The sequence below is a fragment of the Nicotiana sylvestris genome, chromosome 6 (assembly GCF_000393655.2).
Source record: "Nicotiana sylvestris chromosome 6, ASM39365v2, whole genome shotgun sequence".
In the NCBI taxonomy this organism is placed as follows: Eukaryota; Viridiplantae; Streptophyta; class Magnoliopsida; order Solanales; family Solanaceae; genus Nicotiana; species Nicotiana sylvestris.
Genome location: NC_091062.1, coordinates 64039576 through 64057761, shown reverse-complemented (window position 1 = coordinate 64057761; position 18186 = coordinate 64039576). Strand labels below are relative to the sequence as shown.

The window sequence follows — 18186 nt, the reverse complement described above, 5'->3', positions numbered from 1 at the left end:
TATGAGTAGCTTCACTTCATATATTATGACTTGTACGTGTGGTCGAAATTGAATTTCGGGAAATTCGAAGTTGATTTAGAAAGAAAATTCTAAATTAGGGAGCTTTAAGTTAGAAGAATTGACAAGGGTTTGACTTTTGAGTAAACAACCTCGGAATTGGGATTTGAAGGTTCCAATAGGTTCGTATGATGATTTCGGACTTGTGCGTATGTTCGGGTTGAGTATCGGGTGATCGGGCTCATTTTGGCACTTAATATGGAAGGTTGGCATTTTGAAGGTTTTAGAATTTCTTAAGTTTGATTTGAAGTGTACTTTGGTGTTATCGTTGTTTGTTTGAGGTTCCGAGTCTTAGAATAGGTTTGTATCCTAATTTGTGATTTGTGCGTAAAGTTTGGCGTCATTCCGGAATATTTAAGCATGAATCGGATGCGTTCATCGAAGTTTGAATGTTTGGAAGTTTAAAGAAAGGTTTCGATCGTCGATTCATAGGTTTTATTTTATTTGGTGTGATTTGAGACCTTAAGCAGGTTCGTGTTATGTTTTGAGACTGGTTTGTGTAATTGGACGGGGTCCCGAGGGCTTCGGGTGTGTTTCAGATGTGATTGGATTGTGTCGAGCTCTTATTTGATGTTGCAGCATCGTTTTCTTGGGTATAAAGGATACTATATTTAGTAAACGACCTTTGAGTTGTGATTGGATTGAACTATTAGATCTGTATCGTAATTACGGAGTCATAGCAATAAGAATCATCGAATTCCGATGTCATATAGAGAGTTATGCCCACTTCTATGTCGGGAAAGGTTGCTGGTGTTGCTGGTGCTCAGGCATCGCAATTGCGAACATTTGTTCGAAATTGCGAAGCCTATAGATTTTTGTCGTGGTTTGCAATTGCGAACACTTGTCCGCAATTGCGAGGGCCGCAAATGCGAACTCTATGTCGCAAATGCGATATCTGAGGTTGTTATTAAGACTTTATTTCGGGGTTTAGTCCATTCCTCTTACATTTTTACTTGATTGGGCAATTTTTGGAGCTCTTGAAGAGGAGATTCTCACCATCTAGTCAAATATCATCTAAGGAAGTCAAATAATGCTAAAGAAAATATCTCCAATGAATAAAGGTTCAATCTTTGATGAAATTATAAAAGTCAACCCGGGCCCACATGGTCTAAATCCGAAATCGAGACCAAATCTTGATAACTCATTCTTCCCCGTGTCCAAATATATAATTAATTTCAAGGTCCGGCCTCAAATTGAGGTTCAAACTCCAAAATTAGCTCTCTTAATTTCAACCCAAAAATTCAATTTCTACACTTTAAAATCCTAGATTTAGGGGTAAAAATCTATGAGGAATCATAATATATAGTCAAAACTAAGTTAAAAATATTAACCGTAACGACTCAACCGGTCGTTTTGAGTTCTAGCATTTTAGTCTATGATTTGAGACTTCGAGCAACTTCATACGGTGTATTATGACTTGTGTGCACTGTTAGTTTTGATTTTCGAGTGGTTTGGGATGGATTTGCTAGAGTGATTTTCAAATTTGAAGCTTTAAGTTGGAAGAGTTTATCAAGGTTTATCTTTTGAGTAAACAACCTCGGAACTGGGATTTGATAGTTTAATAGGTTTGTATGGTGATTTTGACTTGGTCTTATGTTCAGATTTGAATTTGGATATTCCTAGAAGGTTTTGGCTCTATTTGTCAAAAGTTGACAATTTATAAAATTGAAGAGTTCATAGGTTTGACTGGGAGTTGACTTTGGTGTTATCGGACTCCTATTGTGATTTTGAGACCTTGTAAAGATTTGTTTTTTTTTTATTGACACTTGTGTGCAAAGTTTTTTTGTGATCCAGAATATTTACATGTGATTCAGACTCATTCGGCAAAGTTTGAAGGTTTGAAAGTTAAGAGAATGATTTAATCTTTGATTCACAGTTTTGATATTATTTGTGGTGTTTCGAGTATTTGTATAAGTTTAGGTAATGTATTTGTATTTGTTGGCATGATTGGATGAGGCCCCGAGGGGCTCGGGTGTATTTTAGGGTAGTTTCAGATTGCTTTGAACCACTTTGAGGTTGTTGGTTTCTGGTGATCAGGCGTGCATCTCGATCACGAGGGTTTGCCGCGTTCGCAGAGGATTTTAGCAGTGGGGGAGATTCTATACATCACGATTGTGATGTTTACATGTGACTTGTGTCATTTGATCTATTTAAAGATGAAATCTTTTTCTTGGAGCTGGAATAACTTGTTCTTCCTGACTCGAAATTTCTTGTCCCTATTATAAAGTATACATATTTCCTAAAACTCCTGTGAATTTTATCCATCTTACAAATTATTTTAGGTGTAGGAAACGCAATGATTTCCTTATATGAAAGCTTCTGTACATTCTTTTGTTTGCAGGTATAACTCATTCTTATGGACCAAATAGCTGTAACATTACGAGGACAATGTAATTATTAGTTCTGTATACAAAAATAGCTGTACGAGTTAATTATAGCAGAAACCAATGATGTTCTATCTTCTTTTTTACTTGTGAATTTCATAGTACTGGAAAACACCATTACATCTTAATACAAACTCGAAATTACACGTCCAAGGCCAAAACTTGCAAAATGTTTTTACAGCCGCGAGCATGAATCACACAGAATTTTACAATGGAAACTCAAAGCATGAAATGAATCAATAATGCTTTGATGAAGCACCTGAAAAGCAACAAGAATGAATAAAGACCCTTAAAAATACAAAACTAATCATGCATTGAGTACCTTAATCGGTGTGATTATTCTAATCAAATAGCTGAAAGACTGGCCCATTTCCCGAGTTCGTAGGGATCTGCATAATAATACAACTTGATTCTATTAGCCAAAGACAGTCCTGCTGCCACAGTCCGGACTCTAGCATCTGAATCATCCTGCTCTGATGGGTCGTCAGTGAATGCAGCAATATCTCCAAGAAGCCGAAATGAGATTCGGCGTGTAGAAATTTCTCTAGGGAAATCAAAGTACATTGCTGTCCCGGCCTTCACTTCTGGCAGCCTATGTTCTGCAATAGTGACCATACTGTGCGGTTCCTGTAGATAAATGTCATGAGAATTGTATACTTTAACTGCTGAAAACCACATCATCAGGGCATATTTCAGAAATTAGACGACAGTTTCTAGGGAAACCAAGCAGGTGGCTTTTTTATAGCTCAACAAACTTGTCCATGCATTAAAACCCATATCAATCTCGGGTGTGGATTGAAAAGCAATTCCTCTGGGAAGGTAGAAAAGAGGAGGAATTGTCTGGGTCTCCGGCCAATCTTACTGGCGAAATGTCATGTATTCGCATAAATGATTTGACCCAAGAATTCTTACCACACACGGGAGGGAAAGAAAGTCCATTTCTTTCAGCTAAAGATGGTGGTCATAAACTAACAAAAAAGTTTCCATCACCAAGAATGCTTGATTTTCTAGCTATCCGCATTGTCACCAAGGATGGGTAGATTCTTTTCTTCTCCATGAAGCAAATTATAGTTGAGTTTGACGAGAAACATACGATAGACAATGCAATAGTTCTGAAATGAATAGGAGTAACATAAAAATGTCAATATATGTCTAGATCCAAAAGTCTCTGTTGAAGCATTTTGTCACAAAATCTTCACTTTGATCTAGAAGAAATTCTGGTAAACCCAAACCATCCATCACTAGCAAGACGAATTCCAATGATGCTATGTTTCTCCTTGTGCAAGCTGAGGGCGACAGTGAAAAGGTAAGGATTTATTGCTGGCATGCATGTAAGCATGCTAAACTCTATATATCTACCTACATCATCCAAGGTCCAATGGAACTAGCCTACCGAACCTTTTGAAGCCAGATTACTTGGTTGTCAGGTGACTCACAGGAGTCTATCTCATAAAACAATTCATGCATGTAACTGGTTCACAATATTAACTTGAATATACGGCATCTTGCAAATGTGATATATTCATTAAAAAGAATTGATTCAATACATTTCTTATGTATCCATAGGTGCTATATTGGATTTGAATCAGATTTCTGATCAATCGAGTGATTGTCAGCATGTAAACACTAGGATAATGCATGGAAGAACTATGTTCATTTGAGGGAGAGACTGATATATATGTTATATGCTGGCAAGAATATTGGAGCAAGAAAACCTCATGAAAAGAGGGTTACCAATCTGTTCTAGATGTTATTTGTGTGGCCAAGATGCAGAGACAATTAGCCATCTGTTTCTACATTGTCGAGTGACAAGACAACTGTGGGAGTTGTTCATTAACATCAGGGGTGTCCGATGGACAATGCCAGGAAGAACATATGAACTTGTCTAGCTGGCACACAGGGGGGAGCTCTACATCTAACAAAGACAGTCCCAGCAGCCATTTGGCGGACAATTTGGAAGGAGAGGAATGCAAGGTGTTTTGAAGATATAAGTAGCCCTGTACAGAAGATCAAAATGAATTGCATTCTTCTTTTTAGTTTGTGGTGTAAAGCAGAATATACAGATGATCAGGATTCAATAGTAGAAGTTTTAGGCTCCTTGAGAGAACAGGGAAGTTTAATTTTTGTTTGTCTTAGCTCTTCTTAATGTAATCTTGGTTCCAGTACAAAATTTGTGCTGATGATTTATTAATATATTGGATCTGTTACCATCTCAAAAAATATATTGGAGCAGTTCAGGTTACTTAAGCTGATACTTGCAAGAGGAATTCTAGGGTTTAGCCCATCCTCTCCAATTTAATCTCATGCTGCAGGTCATTAGCAAACTGAGATTTTGCACCAGTGAGGAGATTCATCTAAATGCATTGGTGTCTAGAGCTAAAATCGGATAAAAAAGCTGTAGCTTTTCAAGATCAACCATGGAATCAATTCACAAGAAGGATGTCCAACAGTTTGTTGACAGCGAAAACTATCAGTTGATAAAATGTTAGTTTGTCTTCGTACCTGGAAAGCAGACACTTGAATATACAATACAGCTGGAGATATGAATCTGTCCTCCAATACACATGAAGAAACATCCCATGGATTCACCTGCTGTGGAGGTGGCGAATGGGTGACTCGAGGTTTTATTGCACTAAAACCATCAAGACGAAAACCTGCCACCATAGGTGAAACCGGGGGTAGAAACTGTTCTAAAACAAGGTCGTTGTCAGTTAGCCTCTCAACCTCAATTGGGACCTGGAACGGGAATGGATTAGAATATTATTCTTCTGTTTTATTTCAGGACTTGAACAAAACTTTAAACGGTAACTACTACTAGAGAGAGTTGTGAGTTTGCTGCACCTTGAATCTATTTAGTGGAGGAGGTTTATCCAACAAATTTCTTGTATTTATCTGGTCAGAGCCTTGACTTGATGCCCCAACATCTTTCCTCATTGGGCTTCCGACCACCAAGATTCTTTTGGCATGAAGGCATGGGTCACTTTCAACTGTTCCTCCAAAGGAGGCACGCCTCACAGGCTCCGCAAATGGGTTCTCCTCTAAAGACAAAAGACTCAAGTCTTTCTCAAAATTTACAGAACTCGAGCCAATTTTTTGTAGACGCAATGTTATCCAAATGATGCGGCAGCGAACAGGATTACGAAAAGAAAATTTTACATGTCTAGGCACTTCAGAAGACTTTTCCTGTCCACAAAGCTCAGAGGAAGACGTGATCAGAGATCTCATATCCCATTTCCCCATACATGATCTTTCTTCCTTGTGGATTTTATTGCTTGCCCAAATTTGAACCTACAGAGACAGCATAAGTTTCCTTACTTAATGCAAGAATTCAGCAATATAAGGAATGTGAAACCACATCAATTAAAATTGGAATAAATTGCATGAACAAGAAGCAATTTGCTAGGAATCTGTCATAAGCAAGTTGCTAAACTAGGATAAAACCTACAGGCATACTAGAAGTAGTTAAAGCATGAAATAAGCAACATACTACAGCGATTACATGATGAAAGAGAAATTGCATGAACAAGAAGCAAGTCGCTAGGAATCTGTCATATAAAAGTTTCATCTTTATGGTCAATCTAGGCCCATTTAAACCATTAGGTATATTACAAGTTACTCAACAACGAGCTTAACAGATAGTAGTTAATTAAACATATTGCACGATTATGTAGACTACTAAACCAACATTTAAGATTGTTTATCAGGAAAAATAAAAGCAGTCACAAAAAACACAAGGAGAAACATCTTATCACAATCCATCCTTCACAAGAAACAGCAAAATTTCCACATCTGAAACTCAATTGTCCTAAATAATACAAAGGAAACGTGGGCGAACTTAACACTGTAATTCCATTTCTGTGGAATGCTCCAAAGATAAAAAGAAAGTGCCACTTTGGGGGAGGGGAAGTAGGAAGAATCATGTTTATATTCCACAGACCATCTCTCTCCACCCAAGAGACAGGAAACCTTTTCTCCTTTCTTTCCAGTTCAATTTGTATAGTCCTAGAAGACTGCACATTTGAGGCCTTCCTTTTTCTCATTTCCCCATTTTACACTTCCTTCTTTGAGGTGCAAGGTGAGACAAGAAATAGTGAGCACAGTTCAAGTCTTATGTCGCACAAAAAAAAACCTCTGATCACAAAGATAGGCAAATCATGTGATGAAAAGCAAAGTGGGTCATGCAATATCACATGCGATTTTTGTTAGACAAGTTAAAACATACATACCATTTCTCTTTCCAGCAAAAGGAAAAGAAAAAGAAATTATAATTGCTTTTGGAAGTCAACATCCATGAGATCACATAAATAATAAACTTTAGCAAATTGCATGACAACATCAGATTAACATCAGGTCCGAGCTGTTGTGGCTTCTTCCATATTTGAGATGTGACAAAAACTTGCTAAAGCTAAAAATCTGTTATGTTAGGAGTGTACTTACAACAGGAGCATCTGTCATCGAGTAGCCACAAGGACTAACTAGAAGAACAACACCACAAACATCAGATAAATCACCAAGGACAATGACAAACTCAACAGAGGCAGCACTGTGGGGAGCTCTCCAAAATGAATCTTGTGCTCCAGAATTCAATGGAGCTAGCAATGACATGAATGGTGCAGAACCTGCTGCTGTTTCAACCTACAAAAGAAGGAGCAGGATTACACCTATTATAGATACTGAAACATTTGTAGGGCTTCAATATGATACTGAAACATTCGTAGGGCTTCACAAAGAGTAGGTGGTTTGTATCCTTAAGAGATATAAGAAAGAATTTGTTAACTTCTGGGATAACTAAACAAAACTAGTAACTTCGCAACCCCCGATTCCAAAATACGTTTATGGACTGAATTACCAGCAGAATCAAAGAGTCAGAGGTAATTCAAGATTCACTAATAAACTAACCATTGCTTCAGCAAGTTTCAAAATGGGGAGAAGAAGAAAAGGCAGTACCAATATTTAACAAAACAGCTAATCAAAACTTAGGGCAGCCCGGTGCACTAAGCTCCTGCTATGCGCGGGGTCCAGGGAAGGGCCGGACCACAAGGGGTCTATCATACGCTGCAAGAGGCAATTTTTACGGCTCAAACCCGTGACCCAACTTTACCAGTTACACCGAGGCTATCGTAACTTATTATGATTAATTATCATCATATTAACTTGGCAGTTATTTTTCTTGATTTCCAAAGTTTATTCATTTAAAAGTTTCACTTCTACGAAACTAATTCAGGAAAATTGATTGAATCCAACTGCTTCCACCAAATTGATTGATCTAATACGACCCCTCTTTTATAGACTCCATTTTCATCAGCATGCACACACCAAAAAAAAACAATAAAGATGCTTGCACCACAGCCTAATTTCCAAAAGCATCACAGCCTTTCATTTTTAGTTCCAAAGTAAGACGAAATTCTACAAAAAAAATTTAGACATCCTATCAAGGAAGCTAACATTGGAGCTGCATCAATTCAAGAGCCATTACAATGTACAAATGAAAAAAGAAAAAAACTTTATTTGTAATGGATCATCAATGGAGGCTTTACTTCAACAGCTATGACAGCTTTTACCTTATTAGATTAATTTCTTTTTTCCTTTTTTTTAGGAAATTTGAATGACATAAGAACTTGAAAGCAGGATATGTTACAAGATTCAACTTCATACTTCATGGAGTTAAAAAAGAAACATGTTTGGTTTCTAAACTTATAACTGAGTGTACTTACTTTTATTTTTAACGGATCAAACTTGTATTTGATTGTAATGGATCAAACTTTTTCTTTTTAATAATCGTGGTGTGCGGGCCAGCTCGGGCGCACCTTGACTAATTCCACAGGATACCTTCCACCAGCCACCTCCCACCAACCACAGGTACCGGTAACTCTGTTCACCAAGGCTTGATCAGATGAGAATAAATCACATAGTATTTTTACCTTCGTGGGGATTTGAACCTTCATGGTTCTCACGCCTTCGTTGACCAATAGGCCACACCCTTAGATCAAACTTATTTTAGGAGCCAAATATTTTCATTAACAACTTAATTAAGGTCTAAAGTTGAATCTCGTAAAGATCCAAGTCTTATATCAATACTCGATCAAAAAACAACAATATGCCAAAAACAAATTCACTGGATTAAGGATGGGGTGCAAAAGAGAGAGCTCACGTGAAAGCATACATGAGATAATTAATCTAAATATTTAATGAAAACACAATCTGTGGTCTTTGGCTTTAGCTTTTCATAGTCCAGTATTTTGATTAAATCACTTGCATAGCTTAGCCATAATCCTTCCAATTAAGCTCCAAAAGAAAATTTAAGCTTCTCAAAAGGAAATTTTAAATGGAGTGCACCCAAACAGCTAACCTTGTAAATTTCTATGTAGTTCTATAATAGGATTGTACTTCTAGAGGATAATTCTCAGGATAAAAACCTTACCAAAAAAATTCTACTCTTCTTGAGAACCAGCCAAAAGATGATAATCACAATTAAGCGACCACTTGGACATACATTATTGTAAAATATTATATTATTATTTTCAATACAATGTTTGCTTTATATTTTGCGTATTTTGTCAACTTCAACTTGAAATAGAAATTTGAAGTTGGATAGCTTGATTAATGAGTATTTCCGATGAAATAATAGTTCTCACAATTTCAACTTTTGAACACTTTTTTCAACTTCAACTTTGAATACTCATTTTTCAACTTCAACTAAATGTCGTCCAGATAGATTGGCAGTCTTTGCAAGAGAACTACAGCCTAGAACAGCAAAAAATTGCTGATCAAGTTAATTGTTGCCAACTTGAGAGCCACCTATATGATTCTAAGAGAACCTTCAGCATACAAATCTTCAAATCAATATAAGCTAGATTTTGACATCTAAATACCAGTTTTATGTTTCAAGTCATTTAGCACCAATCAAGTTGGAAGAAGAATTTTTTTTGACGAGGTAATAATTTTACTAACAAAAGTTTGGACACCAAAAGGAAGAACCATGATGTATTTGCCAGTTTCTGTGGAAGATTTAGTTGTTTACCTAAGGGAGTTAATCCTATGGAATTTTGTGCGGAATTTGAAACAGTCTCTTTCCTCTTTTCCACTTTTTCTTGTTATCACCTATCCAGGTCAGCCTAGCAGTCTTAAGCCCCGTTATAGGCTACCTAAACCTTTATCTCAGTTCATCCATCTAATACTATATCAACTCGTGTTGCCGTCTAGGGACGAGCCCAAAATCAGCTTAGAAACCTCCACTCTTCCAATGCCAAATTTCAGGCAAGAGAATCTGGTTTACACATCAGGAGAAAGATAGAGAAATGACTTCTTAAACTTTAGGAAGTATGGCCAACAAGATATGCATAATGTTTGAGCTAAAACCTAAGCTCTCCACCAAGCAAGTTTCACCTTAATTACTGCATCAAGTAATTAGATGGAGAAAATAATTCTTTCAATGGCATCAAGTAATTCGGCAAATTAAGTAGTAGCATTTTGGGTCTAAGCGAATCCAGTTTATCGTCAACCATGAGATGCTGCATCATTAGCATTTGGTTTAAACAGATTCATGAAAAGATTAAACCTAGCATACAGTTGCTGAAAAATCAAAACATCAAAAGGTTTTCTAAGATAAAAAGTGCTAATAAAATGTGGACTGGGATAGGTCCAAAATATTACCGGGTGCAAAAAGCTTGCAAATGGAAACTCAGCAAGTGATTCCTCTCCATTAAATAATTCCATATACGCTGTTGGAGTCAGTTGGCAATTATTCCTCGAAGTAAATCTGATCACATGGTCTACAGCTTTTTGAGCAGCAGTATCTGCGCGAGCTTTCCTCCTCTGCCCAACCAAAACCCTGATGTAGTCCAAGATTAATGCATCAAGCACAACATCATGGCAGCAGGCTTTGCAAATGACACCATCAAGTATCATGGAATGATTTGAGGATAAATCAACTGAGTTTGCATAGATTGCTCCTCCCAGGCTATTCACGCCGTTGTAGCTAGCAACCTCCCTAGAGTTAACCATAGCAAGTAAAAGAGCCCCTTTCCCAGCACAACAAACTTTACAAACCTTTCTCTCACATTCAGAACACACAAAAGAGGCTTGTGCAGTAGTGGAAACAGAGAGTGTATGCAATACAGGCCCATCTTCAGCATGAACTTGACATGTCCCACCCATACATATCTCCCCCACTCCTGCTATATTCCAGAAATCTATAGCACTATCATCAGCAAACTCAAGACCACTGGAAGCAGTAATTTTATCCTCAAGAGAAGCATGTCCAAGCAAAGCAAGGATGTTTGCTACCCTGCACAATCCTCCTATACGAGAATCGTCAAGCAGCAGATTTGGATCTATACTGGCAGGATCAACGCCAATTGACAACAATGCCCTATCCCTTTCAGCAGCGGAGAGGTTCACGCGAAGGCGTTCAATTTCAAGTTTCATAGCTGCCATGTAACTTATTTTCCTCTCCTGCATAGTTAAATGTTGACAGTAGGTACGTAATTAAATCACAAATCTTTCCAGCTGGATCTAGTCAAAATACCATTAATAAGCATGCACGTACATTAGAAGTTCTTCTTGTACAAGTGTAACAGCCACAAAGGGACTATTAATAACAACAAACAAACTGGAGAAAAATGGAACCTTATTTATGTGGTCAAGCTACACTGTATATTCAACAAGGAAGCGAGGTGCTTCGTATAGAAAATTCCTAACACCTTACAAATTTCATACATGCATTACTAACGACATAAAAAGGATGCATCATGATAAGCATCTCTTGAGAAGCATTGATAGGGACATGATGAAAGACAAGTCCGTGACAGACAGCTGGGACCATTAGAAATCAAATCATTGTGTTGTTAAGAGCTTAAATGGTCATTACTTTTGATCCCACCATAGTTGGGGGACACAATCACGCACTTGTCTTCATAAGACGAATCTATACTCTTAATAGAATCCATGAGCGCACACCTTCCAACCCCTCCTCGAATTGTCTGGCCCTTTTTTCGCATTTAGTTATATTAGGTTCTTCGGTCAAACTTTTATCCTTTTATGCGGTTCTCTTTTCGGTCCTATTCTGCAAATTTGTTGCTGGTATGCATATTAGTTCAGGTTGAGTTTCGTTATTTTCCTAAGTAATTGGAAAAGGCCCCTTTTGGGGCCCAGGAAGGAGTTTGCATTAAAAAGTCACTTAACCGCTTTATTTATTATATTAATTACTCCCTCCGTTTCAATTTAAATGACACACTTTCCTTATTAGTTTGTTCCAAAAAAAATGACACGTTTCATTCTACCCACTTTACCCTTAATGAGAAGCTTTTATAGCCACACAAAATATCATAGCCCCATTAAGCTTCTGCCCCTTAAGCTTTAGCACCACATATTTCAAAAGTCTTCTATTTTTCTTAAACTTTGTGCCAAGTCAAACTACATCATCTATATTGAAACGGAGGGAGTATTGATTATTAGTATTTACTCTTTTGCCATCTTCATTTTAAAGAAGAGTTCTTCCGTTCTTGGTTAATATTTGATAGCTTCTGCTCCATCAAGAAACTGGCACGTCTAAAACTAAAACATACCATCAACAGAAAAAATAACAAAAATTAGGGAACATGACATAAATAGGACATGATACTATGTTATTTTCCTTCTAAGAAAAAGTATAATTTCATTGAGTATATTTTGCCAGAATACCAAACTACCCCCTGAACTTGGTATGGTTTACTCCGTGCCCATCTAAACTTTTCGTAGTCCTAATTACCCCCTAGACTTGGCTATTTGGTAGCATTTACCTTATGGGCGACCTTAGTCCAAGGATATGAGAGATATGCACTACCACGTGTATTTGTTTGTCCACGTGGCATTTTTAAAGATAATATATTTTTTTTTACCTTTTAAAATTCATTAATTATTTTAATCATCTTTTCGGGCAAAATTTAGAAGACACTTAGGTGGGACTCCAATATAGGCTAAAACATTTTTTAATTTGACCAAAAATGGAGTTTGAGCCAAACTTTTTACAGGTTTGGCCCGGAAAAAAAACACAATCGAAACAAAGTCATAGCATCTAATGAAGAAACAATAAGAAATGCATGGTTGGTACCTGTGAGAAGGCACGGGAGAAAATATGATATATTGATATTGTGTGTGATGCAATACAAGAGGTGCTATTTATAGCTACTCTATACAAAGGGGATACTACTCCTATTCCAATGTGGGACAATTACATAGCTATCTCTAACATTTACATAGCTATCTCTAACACTCCCCCTCAAGCCGGAGCATATAAATCATATGTACCGAGCTTGTTACATATATAATCAATGCGAGGACTAGTGAGGGACTTGGTGAAAATATCTGCAAGTTGATCATTCGATCTCACAAACTTCGTAGTAATATCTCCTGAGAGTATCTTTTCTCTGACGAAGTGACAATCAATCTCAATGTGTTTAGTTCTCTCATGAAACACCGGATTTGATGCAATATGAAGTGCAGCTTGATTATCGCACACAAGTTCCATCCGACTGATTTCACCAAATTTCAACTCCTTGAGCAATTGTTTGGTCCAGACTAGTTCACATGTTGCCATAGCCATTGCTCGGTATTCTGCTTCTGCACTAGACCGAGCAACTACATTCTGTTTCTTACTTTTCCAGGACACCAAATTTCCTCCTACTAAAACACAATATCCAGACGTAGAACGTCTATCAGAAGGTGATCCTGCCCAATCAGCATCCGAGTACCCAACGATCTGCTCATGACCTCGATCCTCAAACAGTAATCCTTTACCTGGAGCCGATTTTATATACCGGATAATGCGGACAACTGCATCCCAATGACTATCACAGGGAGAATTCATAAACTGACTTACAACACTCACAGGATAAGAAATGTCGGGCCTAGTCACTGTGAGATAATTTAATTTACCAACCAGCCGCCTATAGCTTGCAGGATCGCTAAGCGGCTCCCCCTGTCCAGGCAGAAGTTTAGAATTCGGATCCATCGGCGTGTCAACAGGTCTGCAACCTGTCATCCCTGTTTCCTCAAGAATGTCTAACACATATTTCCTTTGAGAAATAACAATACCTGAGCTAGATTGAGCAACCTCAATACCTAGAAAGTACTTCAATCTGCCTAGATCCTTAGTTTGAAAGTGCTGGAAGAGATGTTGCTTCAGATTAGTAATACCATCCTGATCATTGCCCGTAATAACAATATCATCAACATAGACTACCAGATAAATACATAGACTTGAAGCAGAGTGGCAATAAAACACAGAGTGATCAGCTTCACTACGAGTCATGCCAAACTCCTGGATAACCGTGCTGAACTTACCAAACCAGGCTCGAGGAGACTGCTTTAGACCATAAAGTGACCGACGCAAGCGACATACAAGGCCACGAGACTCCCCCTGAGCAATAAAACCAGGTGGTTGCTCCATATAAACCTCATCCTCAAGATCACCATGAAGAAAGGCATTCTTAATGTCCAACTGATAGAGGGGCCAATGACGAACTGCAGCCATGGATAGAAAAAGGCGAACTGATGCCACTTTAGCCACTGGAGAGAAGGTATCACTGTAATCTAGCCCAAATATTTGAGTGTATCCTTTGGCAACAAGACGTGCCTTAAGTCGATCAATCTGGCCATCGGGACCAACTTTGACTGCATAAACCCAACGACAACCAACGGTAGATTTACCTGAAGGAAGAGGAACAAGCTCCCATGTACCACTTGTATGTAAAGCAGACATCTCGTCACTCATAGCCTGTCGCCATCCTGGATGAGACAATGCTTCACCTGTAGACTTAGGGATGGAAACCGAGGACAATGAAGATATAAAAGCATAATGGGGAGATGACAGACGATGATAACTCAAACCAACATAATGAGGATTAGGGTTTAGTGTGGTCCGTATACCTTTTCGAAGTGCAATCGGTGTACTAGGAGCAGGATCCGCAGTAGGAGCCGTGTCAGGTGCAGGACGAGAACCAGATGGGCCTGATGTAGGGCGCGAACGACGATGATAAGTCAAGAGTGGTGTTCCTGTGGCTGGGGAACTAGGAGGGATAACACTGGACTCCTCAAAAGTTGGTATGGGTGAAACCTCTGTGGTTGAAGTGGAGGAGGATTACTAAACTCCTCAAAAGTCGGTATAGGTAAGACCTCAGATATGTCATGGTGGTCAGCAGAAGTGACATCAGTTGTGAATAAAGGTTTAGACTCGAAAAATGTGACGTTAGCTGACATAAGGTACCTATGAAGATCAGGTGAATAACAACGATATCCCTTCTGAACACGAGAATAACCAAGGAAGACACACTTGAGAGCACGAGGAGCTAACTTATCTTTCCCCGGGGCTAAGTTATGAACAAAACATGTGCTCCCAAAAACCCGAGGTGGAAGAGGGTATAAGGCTGACTGGGGAAACAATATTGAATGTGGAATCTGACCCTTGATGGGAGATGAAGGCATCCTATTAATCAAATAACAAGCTGTGAGAACTGCATCGCCCCAAAAACGCAGCGGAACACGAGACTCAATTAGAAGTGTGCGAGCAGTCTCAATAAGGTGCCTATTCTTTCTTTCTGCAACCCCATTTTGCTGAGGGGTATAAGGACAAGATGTCTGATGAATAATTCCATGAGAAGACATAAACTGCTGAAACTGAGAAGATACATATTCTAAGGCATTATCACTGCGAAAAATGCGGATAGAGACACCAAATTGGTTTTTGATTTCAGCACAAAAACTCTGGAATATAGAGAATAACTCAGAACGATCTTTCATTAAGAAAAGCCAAGTACATCTTGAGTAATCATCAATAAAGCTAACAAAATAACGAAATCCCAAGGTTGAACTGACTCTACTAGGACCCCATATATCAGAATGAACCAAGGAGAAAACAGACTCTGCATGACTCTCAACACTACGCGTAAAGGAAGCTCGGGTATGTTTCCCAAGCTGACACGACTCACAATCTAATCTAGACAAACTGGATAAACTAGGCACCATCTTTTGAAGTTTGGATAAACTCGGATGTCCTAAACGTCTGTGGATTAGATCTGGAGGATCTGTAACTAGACATGTTGTGGAAGGACTGAGCGAGTTAAGGTAGTAAAGACCTTCTGATTCACGACCTGTACCAATTGTCCGTCCCGTACTGCGGTCCTGCATAATAAAAGAATCATCAATAAAATATATACCACAATTGAGGGCACGAGTCAAACGACTAACAGATGCAAGACTAAAAGGACAACCAGGAACATAAAGAACGGAATCTAGGGTGATAGAAGACAATGGTTGGCTTGTCCAACTCCTTGTGCCTTAGTTTGACATCTATTGGCTAAAGTAACAGTGGGAAGAGACTGTGAATATACAATATTCGACAAAAGTGATTTATTACCAGAGATATGATCAGAAGCGCCTGAGTCCATGACCCATGGTCCAAGAGTACTAGACTGGGAAACACAAGCAAAAGAATTACCAGCAATAGGAGTGTCAGTCTGGGCAACTGAGGCTACTTGTGGAGATGTTTGCTTACTTGCTCGATACTGAAGGAGCTCATTATATTCTTCTTTAGATACAGAAAAGCCCTGGTTACCTGTAGTCTCGCTCTGAGCAACGTAGGCATTTTTGGGTGGACGGCCATTTAAGGAATAACACATTTCGCGAGTGTGTCCAAGTTTGTGACAATAAGAACACTTGGGTCTAGATCTCCCAAAACGACCGCCTCCTCGTCTATTCTCCATAGCTTGAGATGCCCGAACATCCACTGTCTTGGATGCAAGAACAGAGGAATCAAGTATCTGTGATGAAATCACTGGGTGACTTGGTGCTGCAGCAAGGCGAAGTAATCGAGAGAATAATTCATCAACTGTAGGGACAGTCGGACTCGCCAAAATCTGGTCTCGTACTGAATCAAGATCATGAGGAAGTCCAGCGAGTGTAAGAACTAGAAACATTTTCTGTCGCTGCTCTTGTTGTTTTGACACACTAGCAGAAACTGACATCAATGTCTCAAATTCCTCCATGACTGCCTGTACCTGACCCAAGTAAGTAGACATATCTAATTCTTGCTTCTTTAAGTTTGTCATCCGTGATATCACATCATAGAAGCGAGATATATCATTAGTGTATAACGTACGAGCCTTTGCCCAAACCAAATAACATGTCTGGAATGGCCGAAACAAAGGCATCAACTTAGAATCAATAGAACGCCACAAGATGCTACATAATTGAGCATCAATTTTTGCCCAAAGCGCTATCGCCTTTTCATCTCCTTCGCTAGACTGTTTAATCAGATGATCTTGCACACCTTGACCTTTACACCACAACTCGACAGATGAAGCCCAAGCTAAGTAGTTTGAACCTCCCATTAAAGGTTCCGAGGTAATCATAACATTAGAGTTTCCAGAACTCATGCTTTTAGACCCAAAAACATCAATTCCCAAAGACATCTTGTAAATTATTACCAAATAAGAGAAATAATCAACTGTAATCCACTGAAAATAGAGTAAGGAACACTGAACCAGAATAGTAAACTACTGTAGCAGTTGGAAAGTTACTGTTGCAGCCGGAAAATATTCAAAGTGGTCGGAATGAAATAAAAACAGTAGGGGTAGGATCGGAATTACCAGAAGACCCAACTGTTCTGAAGGAACTTTTTCAAAAAATGGCCGGAAGTCAACTTTTTGAAATCACTATTCACGCCGGAAAAATAAAAAAGCGGTCGGAATTTGGTGTAACTTGAATGGGTAGGCTCGGAATTGCAAGGGAAACAATCTGTCCTGAAGAGTCGTCGCCAAAAAATGGCCGGAAGGTGGCCCACGCAACGTTGGAACTTCGCCGGAAAATTTTCTTTGGACAGCTACAGTACCGCCGGAGATTTTCACTGGCATTTGGTCGCCGGACAGTGACTACTCTTGTGGTAGTGTTGGATTTTGTGCACAACACTGACCGAGACAAAGCAGACGCAAAACAACTTTGAAAGTCGCCGGAAAAAAAGGGTTACGGTGACTGATTTTACTTCCCGGAATTGCTGGAATTTATGCACAGCGATAAATCTCTCACGATAGCTCTGATACCATGTGAGAAGGCACGGGAGAAAATATGATATATTGATATTGTGTGTGATGCAATACAAGAGGTGCTATTTATAGTTACTCTATACAAAGGGGATACTACTCCTATTCTAATGTGGGACAATTACATAGCTATCTCTAACAGTACCCAATTTTGGCTAAAAGTTTTCTTATTTGGCTTAAAATAATGGAGTTCTAGCCGAGTTACTTACAAATTTAGCCTGGAAAAAAATTACACAGTTGAAATAAATAATCTTTGCGACTAAGAAGCAATAAACAGAAACACACCCTTCGAATTCCATTATTTTGACTAAGAAGTTTTTTATTTGACTATAAATAATAGAATGTCAACCACGTTCTTTACAGATTTGTCCCAAAAAGGAAAACAAATACACAATCAAAATGAATAATTATTGCATCTCAAGAAGAATAAAATAAATACACACATGGAACTCCATTATTTGGCTAAAACTTTTTTTGTTTGGCTCAAAATAACAGAGTTCCAACAAAGTTTTTTAAGATTTGGCCCAAAAATATGGCAATTCGGGGTGAAGGAGAATGCATTTTGGAGAGGGGTGGTAGCGGAACAATATGGTGTTGCAGAAAGGGGGTGGAGGACTCGAAAATCACAATACCGTTTGGGTGTAGATTATGGAGGAGTATTATGACAGAGT

The 18186-nt window shown here is 38.6% G+C and overlaps 1 protein-coding gene across 4 annotated transcripts in view; it reads right to left on the bottom strand.

Annotated features, from left to right (window-relative positions):
• Nucleotides 1-2439: 2439 nt before the first annotated feature.
• LOC104228812 (probable phosphoinositide phosphatase SAC9) overlaps nt 2440-18186 on the bottom strand; it is a 46449-nt gene continuing 30702 nt past the window's right edge. For all 4 annotated transcript variants that reach the window (XM_070150172.1, XM_070150174.1, XM_070150175.1 and 1 more), the window contains 5 exons: nt 10095-10895; nt 6879-7076; nt 5283-5729; nt 4944-5177; nt 2440-3068 (listed from right to left, as the gene is read on the bottom strand). In XM_070150172.1, coding sequence (XP_070006273.1) covers nt 2787-3068; nt 4944-5177; nt 5283-5729; nt 6879-7076; nt 10095-10895 — 1962 coding nt within the window. In that variant the 3' untranslated portion in view covers nt 2440-2786. The remainder of the gene's footprint in view (nt 3069-4943; nt 5178-5282; nt 5730-6878; nt 7077-10094; nt 10896-18186) is intronic.